General features: G+C 52.2%; 1 protein-coding gene across 4 annotated transcripts in view; it reads left to right on the forward strand.

Annotated features, from left to right (window-relative positions):
* Positions 1-12742, forward strand: part of ACTN1 (actinin alpha 1) — a 96967-nt gene that overhangs the window by 52131 nt on the left and 32094 nt on the right. For 3 of the 4 annotated variants that reach the window (XM_044230802.1, XM_044230800.1, XM_044230799.1), the window contains exons 2-4: positions 214-328; positions 4288-4407; positions 12243-12329. In XM_044230802.1, the coding sequence (XP_044086737.1) occupies positions 214-328; positions 4288-4407; positions 12243-12329 (322 nt within the window). Of the gene's footprint in view, positions 1-211; positions 329-4287; positions 4408-12242; positions 12330-12742 lie in introns of all 4 variants that reach the window. The other variant, XM_044230801.1, reaches the window with a different exon arrangement.

Here is a 12742-nt window from a genome sequence, read left to right on the forward strand (position 1 = left end):
GAACCTAAGAGGTCAGTTGACAGCCCTTCTAAAGGCACATGGAGAGGCTGCAAAGGAGGGTCCGTCCTAGGGTTGCCCGCCCATATCATCCACACAGCACCGGGACAGGGCGTGATAGGCGGGGCCTGGGACCCAGCAAGGCCCCTATGAAGGCCTCAGAGACTCTGGGATGTGTGGGGAGCCTGACCACTTGCTCGCCTTCCCTTTGCCTAGACGTTCACGGCATGGTGCAACTCCCACCTCCGCAAGGCTGGGACGCAGATCGAGAACATCGAGGAGGACTTCCGGGACGGACTGAAGCTCATGCTGCTGCTGGAGGTCATCTCAGGTGAGGGGGGCCACCCCGGCCAAGGGTGAGGTGCTTGCCTGCCGGGGGAACGCTGCTTGACACATTAGCTTTTACTTTGCCTTTGCTTGTGGTGAGCCCTGGGTCTCTTGGAAGAAGCTGGGGCGCCATGTGTGAATTCAGACTAGGAGACTGGGTTTGGTCCTGGCTCTGCTGCCAACCATCCACGTGTCCTTGGACAAGACACTGTCTTTCTGCCTCAGCACCCTCATTTGCAAAAAGAAAGAAGGTCCACCATGGCTGACCGTCTCCAAACCTTGGCTCTACTAGTATCTCTCCACCTCTATCCAGATGATCCCACTCCCTTATCTGGCCCCCAGTGAAGAATTTGGATGTCCAGAAATCTGGAGAGACAGCTCCCCTTGAATGTAGTCCTCTGCCTTCTTAGGAATACCTTTCTTCCACCATGCCTTGGAGGTTGGTGGTTCCAACATTCATGCCTTGGTTTCTACACTGGGTAATCTTAGCTACTCTCTTCACTTTACTTTCTACCTCAATTAGCAGTGACGCTCAGACCTGGTTTCAGTCCAGCCTTTTCCCTCAGGCCCCATCTCCACCCAGATGTCCCCCCAACATCCCCTCAGTGTGCCCAAGACTATGTGGACTACCCTTGGCCCCCCGACAGACCTCTTTCCTCCTATATTCTCTGTCTTCTTCTCCCAAACCTAACGTAGAGCTCTGAGACAAGGCTTCCTTTGCTTTGCTTTCCAACTTGGCATTCAAGTTCCATTCCTTCTATTTCCTTCTTCTTTTAGCCTTTTTAACCTCTGCTATGTGGTATCAGTGTGGGCCTTGCCAGCTCTCACCTAGATGATCTGCAGAGGCCTTGGACCCCTCCCAGCTTCTTCCCCACCGCAGTCCATCCTCTGCATGGCAGCCCGAGGGGCCGGCTCAGGCCCAAATAAGGTCTCGCTGTCTCTTGGTCAGAGCCCTTCAGTGCCTTCCCAGGGCTCGAAGCCTACAGCCCACATTCCTTCACGTAGCTTGCAGGATCCTTTGTGAGCTGGCACTTGTTTCATTTTCAGCTAACTTCCCAAAAAGGTATCAGACCTCAGACCCTCTGTCACCCCAAGAGACGCGCAGGGACGGGCTCTCTGCCCTCTGTGCTTCTGCACAAGCTCCTGCCAACTCATTCCCCGGAACTTTTAAATATCCTCCTGCAGGTGAAATTTGTGTGTGGGTGAATGAAGATGGGAAGGGGGGATTGTGTGTGTGTGGTACAACTTACGAAACAGAAAATTGAGTGTTTTGAACATTTTCAATTTCCTGGACTATTTTGTACAGTCCCTTTGTTGTGCAGACACATTAGTGTCCATCTGCGACTTCTCTGCCACCCTGCGTGGAAACCCCAAGCCCATCAAACACCGCCACCCCCCGCCCCGCTCCCATCTCCCTCAGCCCCGGCAGTCACCCTTGTCTTAGTTTCCGTGAGTGTGACTGTTCTCAACACCTCGTATTAGTGGAATCAGACAGTCTATGTCTTCTCTGTGGCATATTTCATTGTAATGTCTTCCAGGTTCGTCCATGTGTCCCGCTCTCCTTCCTTTTTGAGGCTAACATTGCGCTGTACATACACAGCGCCTTCTGTGTACCCATTCATCTTCTGGTGCACACTGGAACTGCTGCTTCCTTTTGGCTCTTGGCGACTAGCGCTGCTGTGGACTCGGGTGTACGGATATCTGTTTGAGCCCCTGCTTTCCGTTCTCTGGGGTAAATACCCAGAAATGGAATTGCTGGATCATATGGTCATTCTAGGTTTAATTTTTTAGGAACCACCATACTGTTCTCCTCCAACTGCCTTTCTGAGTGTTCTCCCCTGCCTCCTCTTCTAACATTTCTTAGTTTACACAAACCTGGTGGTGGTCTTTTTCATTCTTCCGGCTCAGCTCAGGGTTTTCCTCCAGGAAGGCTTTCCCCGAATGAGTGGCTGTCCTCAGGAGTGACAGGAGCTCTGGGCTCCCGTCACACCCCCTTAATTCCTCTTGTCATTCCTGTCATGTCCGTTTGCCCACGGTATGATCATTTTTGGCCCATTTGTGCTTTTTCGAATCCCACTCTCAGCTGCTTGGGGCAGGGATGGTCTCATCTCTGTGTCCCAAGGGCTCAGACGGTGCTTGGCATGTGTGTGATGGCCGGCAGATATTGGAGTGACCAGATGCCCTGTGCTGGGCTTTTCAGCAGGACTAGCTGCGTATTCCCCACCGAATAGGCGGGCCAGTGCCCAAGGGGACCTGTGCACGTCCGTGAACTGGGGTTCTCTCTTTCCTTGGGGTGGGGGACATTGAGTCACTGAGACATTGCATTTTCTTCCGTGAGCATCGCGAGGGGAGTAGGAGGACAGAAGGAAGGGGCTGGTGCCCCCAGTGGTCCTCTGAGGAGCGTCCCCAGACCACCCCTGCCAGAATCTGCAGGAGTGCTTGTCCACATGCAAAGTCCTAGGCACACCCCAGACCTCCTAATTTCCAAAATTAGGAGGCAGGGGAAGGGGGCTGGGCATTGGAATTGCGAGAACTGCTGGCCTCGCTGCCTTCACTGTCCCGATGGAGAAGTCCATCCAGGGTACACAGCTGGGGGCTGGCTGGGGAGCCCAGGCTTGGCAGGACCCAAGGGCTAGGGCTTCAGCAGGAGAGCTGCAGGGCGGGAGGCGGGATGGAGTGCTGCCTCATCCGTCCAATGGGAGGGAGTCCCCGGGGCATTTCGTCTGCCCAGGGGGATTGATGGGGTATCTCGCTTTGGAGGCTGAGCAGGGGCCACACAGCCTTGGGAGAGCTGCAAGTGGAAGGTCTTAATTTAATCATTAAAACCCAGCTGTGCTTCCTTGGGAGCTGCCAGGCCTAATCACATCTGTGGCAGGAAGTCTGTTCTCCAGAAGCTGGGGTGGAGGGGGCCTGGGAGGCCCCCTGGAGAAGTGCTGCTACCACATTGTGGCTGTCCAGCTCCTTGAGCTCTCTTGGCCAGGCTGCTGATGTCCTGGGTGTGGCGGGGAGGGGATTGTGGCTGGGTGGGGCTGGAGACCATGGCAGGTGCAGTGGTCCTGAGTTTTGGGCTCTGGGACAGTACTCAGCCTCCTGGGATCCCTGGCCTTTTAGAGACTCTAAAGCTATGTGTCCTTCCCTGGTATGGGCATGCATGTTGCACATTTTAATTTTGAGTTTTAGTTTAAAGAGGTCCCTGAATGCCTCTGTTCTGAGCTGAAAGTGCTCTTAATGGGGGTGTTTGGAGAACCAGCTCTTTCCCTGCAGCTTCTGACCCTGGAACCTGTGTTGGAGGAGGGGGTGGACTGAGGGTGGGGAGTTGGCTTGGAGCTGAGCCAAGGATGCCCACAGGAGGCAGTGGTTCTCGAGTGAGAGAGGAACACCGTGGGAAGCTTTCTTTGAACACTAGGGGACTTTTTCAGAATATTCTGCAGTGCCCACACATCTTCCCAGACCAAGCAGTATAGAGTAGAAGGGGTTCGGGGCCTTTGCATGTGCTGTTCTTCTGCTTTGATCATCACTGCCTGCTCTTGCAGCGCAACTGCCCTCCCACTCAGAGGCCCTTCCTGACTATTCCACAACTCCTTCATGCCCCACCTGTCCTCCTCTGCATCCTCTTTTTAGGCATTTATCCTTCTTGGTGTTTGTTCGTTTACACGTATTTGTGTGTTTCTCTGTTGAAGCTCTGTCTCCTCCTGGTCCAGAAATGGGCAAAGGCAGGGAATTGTTCGGTTCACCCCTGTATTCCTAGTGCCTGCCAGGTCTCAGACATAGCGGCTTAATCCAGATCAGTTGGGTGGGGGCAAGCACTGAGGTCTGAGAAGTGGCAGGAAAGAGGCAGGGTCGACTCTCCCGGTCACTCCAGGGGGCCCCTCGCTGCTCCTGGGCGAGTATGTCACGAGAGCAGCCATGCTCCCAGGAAGCAGCACTCGACCCTCCCTGCCCTCCCTCTTAATCTGCATGCAGGGGAGCGCTTGGCCAAGCCGGAGAGAGGCAAGATGAGAGTGCACAAGATCTCCAACGTCAACAAGGCCCTGGATTTCATAGCCAGCAAGGGGGTCAAGCTCGTGTCCATTGGAGCCGAAGGTGAGTGAGGCCCGCTGTCTGGCTGCTCGGCAAAGCCTGATTTTCTGCTCCCTGTTCTCTTGGCCTTTTCTGCCCTGACTCCTGGGTTCCCACGCTGCTGGGTACATTGGGAAGTAGGGGGCAGCCAGCACCTCCATCTGGTCAACCTGCGGGTTCTTCATGTAACAATTGCACTTTCTGTCCAATCTCGGCACCCCCCGCATCGGCTCTGCCCCCTGGAAAACCAAGGGCCTGCTCCCTGGTCCTGACCTAGATCCCTCCCACCCCCAGCCGAATCCTGGTGCCTTGAGATCCTGTGAGAGTGGAGTGCCACCTCCCTCACCCACGGGCCTGCCTGCACTCTGCTGCCTGAGGCAGAGAATTCTGTTGCCTGGAGAGTGTCAGACATGCGCTGGGTGGAGGTCTTCCCAGGGGTCTGTGGGGAAGACTGATGTCCAGAAGCCTTCAGGAACATTTCCTAATAGCATTTCTCTACAGATTAGCTTCTTGACTCTTTTTCTTTCACTTGAAAACAGTTTTTTTTAAAGCTCAGTATACATTGTTATTCGTTCTTCATGGTTTAAACGAGGCAGTGCAATTTGTTTCGATGTGCACTGTGATGTTCTGGAAGGATTTGGGGAGGGTGGAGGAGAACGGAACACCGTAGCCAGGCTGTGTCAGCACTGCGCCCCGTGGATTCATCCAGGACTCCCTGGGCACCTGCTGTGCGGCACCAGAAATCTAAAGCTGGGAAGCATTTCCATCCATTCATTCACCATTTCACATGCGCGCGTGGCTGTGAATGCCTGAGCACTCACGCCCTGGCGGGTTCTGGGCAGGAAACGATCTCATTGATCCCTCACATGGCCTCCCTGATGGCTCTCATCATTACCCTCATTGGATGAGAAGGAACCAGATGCCTAACGAGATGAGGTAACTTACTGAAGGTCCCTGTGTTTATAAGTGGCAAAGCCAGAGTTGAGACCAGTTCTGTGTCAGAGAAATTACCCCCCCATACCCTCCCCACCCTCCTCTTGAAGAGGGTGGGGGACTTGCTCCAGTAAACCAGAGGAGCACATCTCTTCTCTGGTGGGAGGAGTCTAAAGCTCTCCCCGCCCCCACCTTCCTTTCTAGAAATGGAGGGATTTTATATTGCTGCATCAAAGGCAAATTTTAGTGCAGTATTGGCAAACCACAGTCCGCGGTCTCAAATCCGGCCGACACGGGTTTTTGTACATGCTGGAGCCCAGCCACACCTGTCTGTTTACATTTCTCTTTGTCTGCTCTCCTGCTACCGTTGGCAGAAAAGTTGTGACAGAGACCGTATGGCCTGCAGAGCTGAAAATATTTCCTATCAGGCTTTTGCATAACAATTTCACCAAGCCCAGGCTTATTGGGGACTCAGGCTCACGTTTGAGCGGTCGTGGGTGCCACCAAGTGTGTCCCAGCACACCCTCGGCTGTGAAGCAAAGTCCGTGTCTTCTGCGTCTGTGTGACGTGCACAGCAGGTGCTCAGGAGATGTTCGAAGGACTCACACCTAGCGGGGTACTTGTTTTGTGAATGGAAACGTAGTCTCTGCTTCTTGAAAGAGTAGTTTGCTCTATTAGGGAAGATTAAAGACTTGGCAGAAAAAGTTTCCATGAAGCAGGGCTGGGAAACCAGAAGACGGCGGTGCTGGGCTGGTCTGGTGTAAGCTTACATGTCCCCTGGGGCAGGGCAGTAAAGGATGTGTAAGGGAGAGCTGGGGTGATGGTAGGGATGGGTGGGGATTGTGGAGAACTGGGGAAAGCAGGTCCTTCCTTCTAGGCGGGGCATCTGCCAGGCAGGTCTGATTGATTGTTGCTATGGGGGGGGGTACAGGTCCATCATGGCAAGAGCTTTCCATCTTTTTTCAAAAGAAGCCAGAAACCCATATTTTTAGAAAGAAAAACAGCTACCTAACAGGATTTTTTTGTTTGTTTCTGTTTTTGTTTTTTTTTCAACTCTGAGCAATATTTTTACTTTAAAAAAATAAAAATTTAAAATTAAAAAGAACCCTCTGAGGTCCGAAGGGGGAGCAGGAAAGGGGAAGATGGGAGAGAAGAGCACTTGCTCCCAGCTCTTTGGCTAGACAGGATGCTTTGCCTGGGCTCTCCCTTTCTGCCCGTGAGCAGGCCTGTCGGGTGGGTGTCGTCAACCACATTGTGTAATCCTGGCAGCTGAGGCTGAGAAGAGTTGCCGGGGTGGGAGGCGGTGGTGTGGCTGAGCACAGGCTGTGGGTAGATTCCTTCCGTGGGGCAGAGCTGGTTTGAACCCAGGAGTTCGGGCTCCAGAGCTGAGATCTGAACCTCTTGCCATTGCTGCAGACGCGGCGTGTGGGGGCCGAGGGCAGGACTTTACTATGTGCTTGTCCTCAGCTACGGAGGGCTGGGTCCGCTTGGCTGTGCCTGTTCCGGCAGAGGGTGAGGAGCAAAGACAGACCCGGGCATAAACTCTGTCCGGTGCCTTTGACCTTCCAGGAAGTCAACCAAGCTGGCCACTATTTCTGATTTGTTTCACACGGGCCTCCCTTCTCTGAAGATTTTGAAAGGCTCCTTTAAAATGAGATAATCCTGACCTCCTCACTGCCCTCGGGATTCCTTGCTGTAGGCCGAGCCTTCTACGTTGAAATCACCTCTCCTGTTTGAGACTGAGCTCTAAGATCATGTGCTGGGATGCCTGCCCTGCCATGCCAGGAAACTGGATGAGGCCCAAATGGGGTTTGTTTATTTTAATGAAATGCGGTTTATTGCTGTAGACTAACATAAAACGCAGTGGAGCAGATCCCCGGAGTGAGCACTCGTCGGGGTCTGGGTGGGAGAGATGTTGCCGGGCACGCTGAGGGGCATCCTGGGCTGACGGGGCAGGCCCAGCGTGGGCAAGACCCCAGACCTTGAAAGGATTATCATAGGGTGCAGGACTAGACTCTGGTGAGCCCCTGATGGTCAGACCCAGGCCCAGGAGGCCCTCTGGGAATGGAATGGGTGCTCTGGATGGGCCTGTGGTCCCAGTCCCCGAAGGTGTTTGCACAGAGGCTGAAAGCAAGGGATTTCCATATATCCAGGTAGGATTAGAATAGATCCTTGATTTAGAATACACTTGAGGGCACCTGGGTGGCTCAGTGGGTTAAAGCCTCTGCCTTTGGCTCAGGTCATGATCCCAGGGTCCTGAGATCGAGCCCCGCATCGGGCTCTCTGCTCAGTGGGGAGCCTGCTTCCCTTCCTCTCTCTGCCTGCCTCTCTGCCTACTTGTGATCTCTGTCAAATAAATAAATAAATAAATAAATCTTTATTAAAAAAAAAAGTTGAGAATACACTTGATTTAGAATGTCTAGACTTCATGGACTTGAGACTTGACTTAGGTGAGTGGTTGGTATTTAACCCCGTGAGAGGACCAGAAGAATTTTTTTTTTTTTTAAAGATTTTATTTATTTATTTTACAGAGAGAGCGAGCACAGGCAGATAGAGTGGCAGACAGAGGCAGAGGGAGAAGCAGGCTCTTTGCTGAGCAAGGAGCCCAATGTGGGACTCGATCCCAGGAGGCTGGGATCATGACCTGAGCCGAAGGCAGTGGCTTAACCCACTGAGCCACCCAGGCGTCCCACCAGAAGGATTTTTTATCTGAAGATCTTTGGGCGGGGAAGATCTGATGGCTTTGGGTGCCAGGAGCCTGGGTGTGGTCTTGATGATGGGTCACCTGTACTAGGGGTGAAGCATGGATCTGGGAGCCGGTGACCCCCAGCGGTCTAGTTTCTGTCATGTGGAATGTCTTCATTCTACCATCTGAGTCATGCATGGGGTGACTGCCTCCATAGGGTGGGGGCAGGGGGTCAGTGCAGGGTGTGAATGCGTTGTGGCAGGCTGTAGACCAGGAACAGCAGAAACATGGCTCCCCTTCTTCCTGTACCCGTAGTAGACAGTTTAGTCTGTCATCGTGTTTAGTCCCCATGGCTCAGTGTGGCCTTGGGACCCTCCTTTGAGACTCAGCATTCCTGGCAGTCCCCTGACATGAGGCTGCTGGTGAGATGGGCATCCGTGATTCAGACCCACAGATGCCTGGGAAAAGGATTAGTTCTGGGGACCCTCGGGGTTGGGGGGGGCAGGGGCTACGCTCTGGGGGTGGGATAGGGAGGCAGCAGGCCCTGAGGCTGGGGTGCCATAGGGGGTTTCAACCCACTCTTTTTGCCTGTACTTGGCTCTCCTGTGTCCTACAGGATCTGGTATAAGTGAGACTTCAGTGAGCAGAAATCCCTGGGGGTTTCTGGGGAAGGGAGGGAGGAATAAGTAGGCAAAAAAGAAACCCCTTTTGTCTCCCTTAGTGCTGGGAGGGCACCGCACTCGAGGCCACAGGAGGCCCAGGTATTTGGCCTTCACAGGTCAGGTATGGGGGAGCCAGTGCTGCAGCCTCTGCCCTCGGAAAGGTCAAGACCTTGCCACCTGAGCCTCTTCTAGATGTTAAAAAAATAATCCCCTGTGTTGGAAACACTGTCCATGAAATTTCACACTTGCTTTTTCCACTTTCCATATTGTAAAGATTTCTCCAGGTCATTAAAAACTCGTGAAGGTAATTCTTAGTGGCTGTGTTCATGGTTGAGCACAGTGGCGCTCTGTTCCAGACCTGGGTCCTGCCCTGGAGGAGCCCAAGTGCGGTTATGATCTCCCAGCCACGAGCCTGGGTAACCTCTGCCAGTTCACCCGCACGTGGGTCGTGCCCTCCAGTGCTCCCTCATTCATTCATTCATTCAGTAGATGTCAATGGGGGGCTTTCTCTGTGCCTGGCACTCCCTCTGCTGGGCTCTAAGCAGTGATGCAGAATGGAAAAATTGTTCCCCTCATGGAGCTTATGGTCTGGAAGGGGAGAGAGAGAAAATACACACACACACACACACACACACACACACACACGTACCTATGTCAGGTGGAGAAGAATCCAGCAGGAAGTGCAGGTGGGAGGTTTCCAGGAGGAGATGAAGCGGAGATGGAGGGAGGTGCGGGACAAGTCTCCTGGATATCTGGGGAGGAGAGAGCTGTGGGGAGGCCATGTGACCGGAGAGTTGGGAGGGGGGCTGTCAGGGCCCCACTGGTCATGGGCGTGGACTCTGAGGCAGGTGGGAAGCTGTGGAAGCCGTGGAGGGAGGGCATTTACTCCATCACACCTTGTACTGGGTGTATTTCCGCTTTCCACCTTCGGGCCACAACAAATGACCCTACAACAGGCCCTGTCACACAGCAGCCTTACGCTGCGTGTCCGACCGTCGGCTAGGCATAGATTCCTACAGGGAGAGTTCACTGTCAGGAAGTCGAGAAACTTCAGGGTGCTTGATCCTGTTGCCAAATTACTTTCCAGAAAGTGTGTTTTTGTTTTTGTTTTTAAAGATTTATTTATTTGAGGGGCACCTGGATGGCTCAGTGGGTTAAAGCCTCTGCCTTTGGCTTGGGTTAGGATCCCAGGGTCCTGGGATTGAGCCCCGCATGGGGCTCTCTGCTCAGCAGGGAGCCTGCTCCCCGCCCCCCGCCTGCCTCTCTGCCTACTTGTGATCTCTGTCTGTCAAATAAATAAATAAAATCTTCCCAAAAAAAAAAGATTATATTTATTTGCGAGAGCAAGCGAGTGAGCCCTGGAGCATGCGTGGGCTGGAGGGCAGAGGGAGAGAGAATCTAGAGCAGACTCCGTGCTGAACATGGGCCCGACACGGGGCTTGATCTCACGACGCAGAGATCACAACCTGAGCCGAAACCACAAGTCGAATGCTAAACTGTGTGTGCCACCCGGGCACCCCAGAAAGTGTTTTTTCACACCAGTTTACACTTGTATCCACAGTGTGGTCAGTAGCCTTATTTACCATCAACCCACGTGAAGGTGTGTGTTCCTTTTTTTTAAAAGTGGCTAATTTAATAGCTAGGAAAATGTTATCATCATCATCTTCTTCTTTTTTTTTTTTTTAAGATTTTATTTATTTATTTGTCAGAGACAGAAGGAGAGAGAGCGAGCGAGCACAGGCAGACAGAATGGCAGGCAGAGGCAGAGGGAGAAACAGGCTCCCTGCCAAGCAAGGAGCCCGATGTGGGACTTGATCCCAGGACCCTGGGATCATGACCTGAGCCGAAGGCAGCCGCTTAACCAACTGAGCCACCCAGGCATCCCAAAATGTTATCTTCTTTAATTACAAGAGAGATTGAACATATGTATAAATTGGTTATATTTTGTGTTTTGTGAAGTATTTATTCAAGTCTTTCGCTTATTGTGAATTTAGACCTTTTTCCTTATCAATTTATATCAACCCTTTAAACATTACGAAACCTTTGGAAATCACAAGTGAAAGGGCGTTTTTTTTTTAAAAATCTGTGGGCGCCTGGGTGGCTCAGTCTTTAAGCATCTGCCTTTCGCTCAGGTCATGATCTCAGGATCTTGGGATCGAGTCCCGCATTGGGCGCCCCTGCCCGGCAGGGAGTCTGCTTCTCCCTCTCCCACTCCCCCTGCTTATGTTCCTTCTCTTGCTGTTTCTCTGTCAAATAAATAAATAAATAATCTTTAAAAAAAAAAAAAGAACCAAATCTTGAAAGACTGATTCTTCACTGAGTAACCCTCACTGTGTGTCCCAGCGTGCTCTGCGCGGTGCCGGCTGATTGTTCTACTGCTTAAGGAAGGTGGTTGTGTGCTACTTAGTTCTTTATCTCTCACCCAGGCAGTCTGACTCTGGTCTGTGGCCCACTGGTGTCTGCGGCTCTAAGAGGGCTGTGTGAGGCCCTCGTGAGCAGGAAGAGTCACAGGCTGTCCACTGCTTTACGTGGGCCCTCTTCCTCCTCGGCACCCCGATGTGGGCTCAGCAGAGTTGCCCACCCCCCCACCCGGGTATCCGCAGCAATGCTCTGCCCCTTGCTGAGCCTACAGCAGCACGTAGTTTTGCCCTCCCTTTCGAGAAAGATGATAAGATCTTAGAATGTAATTTCCTTAGAGGAATTCACTCTTGCTTAAAGGGTCTGCGGGAAAGACCCTAGTGGACGTGGGCTTGGGATATTGGGAGTTCCTGGAAGTTACCCCTTCTCCTGGTTTTGTTAGGGTTTTCCTACAGTCAAGTTTTTCAGGTTGGAAAAAATAAGATATTTCTTGGATGCCAGATGGTTAGCTGAGTACCTTGCCGTGGGGCTGGGTTACTGTCTCCTGGTTTGGAAACAGGTGAGTGTAAGGAGTCTACATTTGATTGGCATCAGTTCAGCTCCCAAAACTGTTAAGTGGCTCCATGTCTTAGGCTCCTTAAAGAGAGTTTTTTTTTTTTTTTCCTCTTTTCTGTTTATATTCCCTGCCTCCAGGCCTGGTAAAGGAAAAAAAAATACTTCATAGAATTTACAGCATTTTTTAAAAGTCTCGTGTTGCTTAGACTGAATTTTTAATGGATTATCTCTTAATTGTGAAGTTTGTTGTTTGATTTTTTAAAAAATAACGTTAGTGCCCAAGTAATGGCATGGGGTTGATTCCTTTTGATCGATTCCTCTCAGTTGTGCCTGCACTTTTGGGTGTGGATGGTTCACAGAGTTGCCAGAACATCACAATCATTTGTGATGATTTAGAAACCTGTCCCTCTTCTCTGTACGTCTCTCTTGCCTTCTGTGATGCATCCACCGGAATGGATCACACCTGTCTCGTGTCCCGGTCACCCCCAAGGAGGCTTCTCTCCTGGCACCTGTGATAACCTGATGGTACTTTGAAAAACAACTTCCTTTCCCTAGAGGTGGAGCTGTGTGGTCTTTGATTTCCTACATGGTTCATGCAGTGATGTGGGCACTCCGGGAGTGTTAATTCTGCCCCAGCTAATAGTGTCCCGATGCTGTTTCTGTAGAAATCGTGGATGGGAACGTGAAAATGACTTTGGGCATGATCTGGACCATTATCCTCCGCTTTGCCATCCAGGACATCTCTGTGGAAGGTGGGTCTCCTGCTTTGCTTTGTTAGTCTCCAAGCCCCCTCTTCTCCCCGACCCTCACCATCACATCTTCCTCCCTGAGCTCAGGTTGGGGAACCGCTGACCCCCTTCAGTGGGGGCCTAATCATGGGCTGCCTCCTGGGTTTCTCGCCCATTGGTGGCATCTAGTTTCTGTAGAGAAACTAGAACTGTTCAGGTGCTGGTTTCCACTGGCGCATTGGCCCCAGGGAATCCCGCTCACTTGGGGACTGCCCAGGGGTGCATGGGGAAGTATTGGCTCTTGGGTTGTTAAATCCAAAAGGGCAGAGAAATAGCTTAGCAGCCGGGAGGCCATATAGCAGGGCTCCTGGTGGACCGGAGGTCCTCCACTTTGCTCCCATAGCTCCCTCTGGTGGCCACTTCACAGATCTTTAAGA

This window comes from Neovison vison, chromosome 13, assembly GCF_020171115.1.
Source record: "Neovison vison isolate M4711 chromosome 13, ASM_NN_V1, whole genome shotgun sequence".
NCBI lineage: Eukaryota > Metazoa > Chordata > Mammalia > Carnivora > Mustelidae > Neogale > Neogale vison.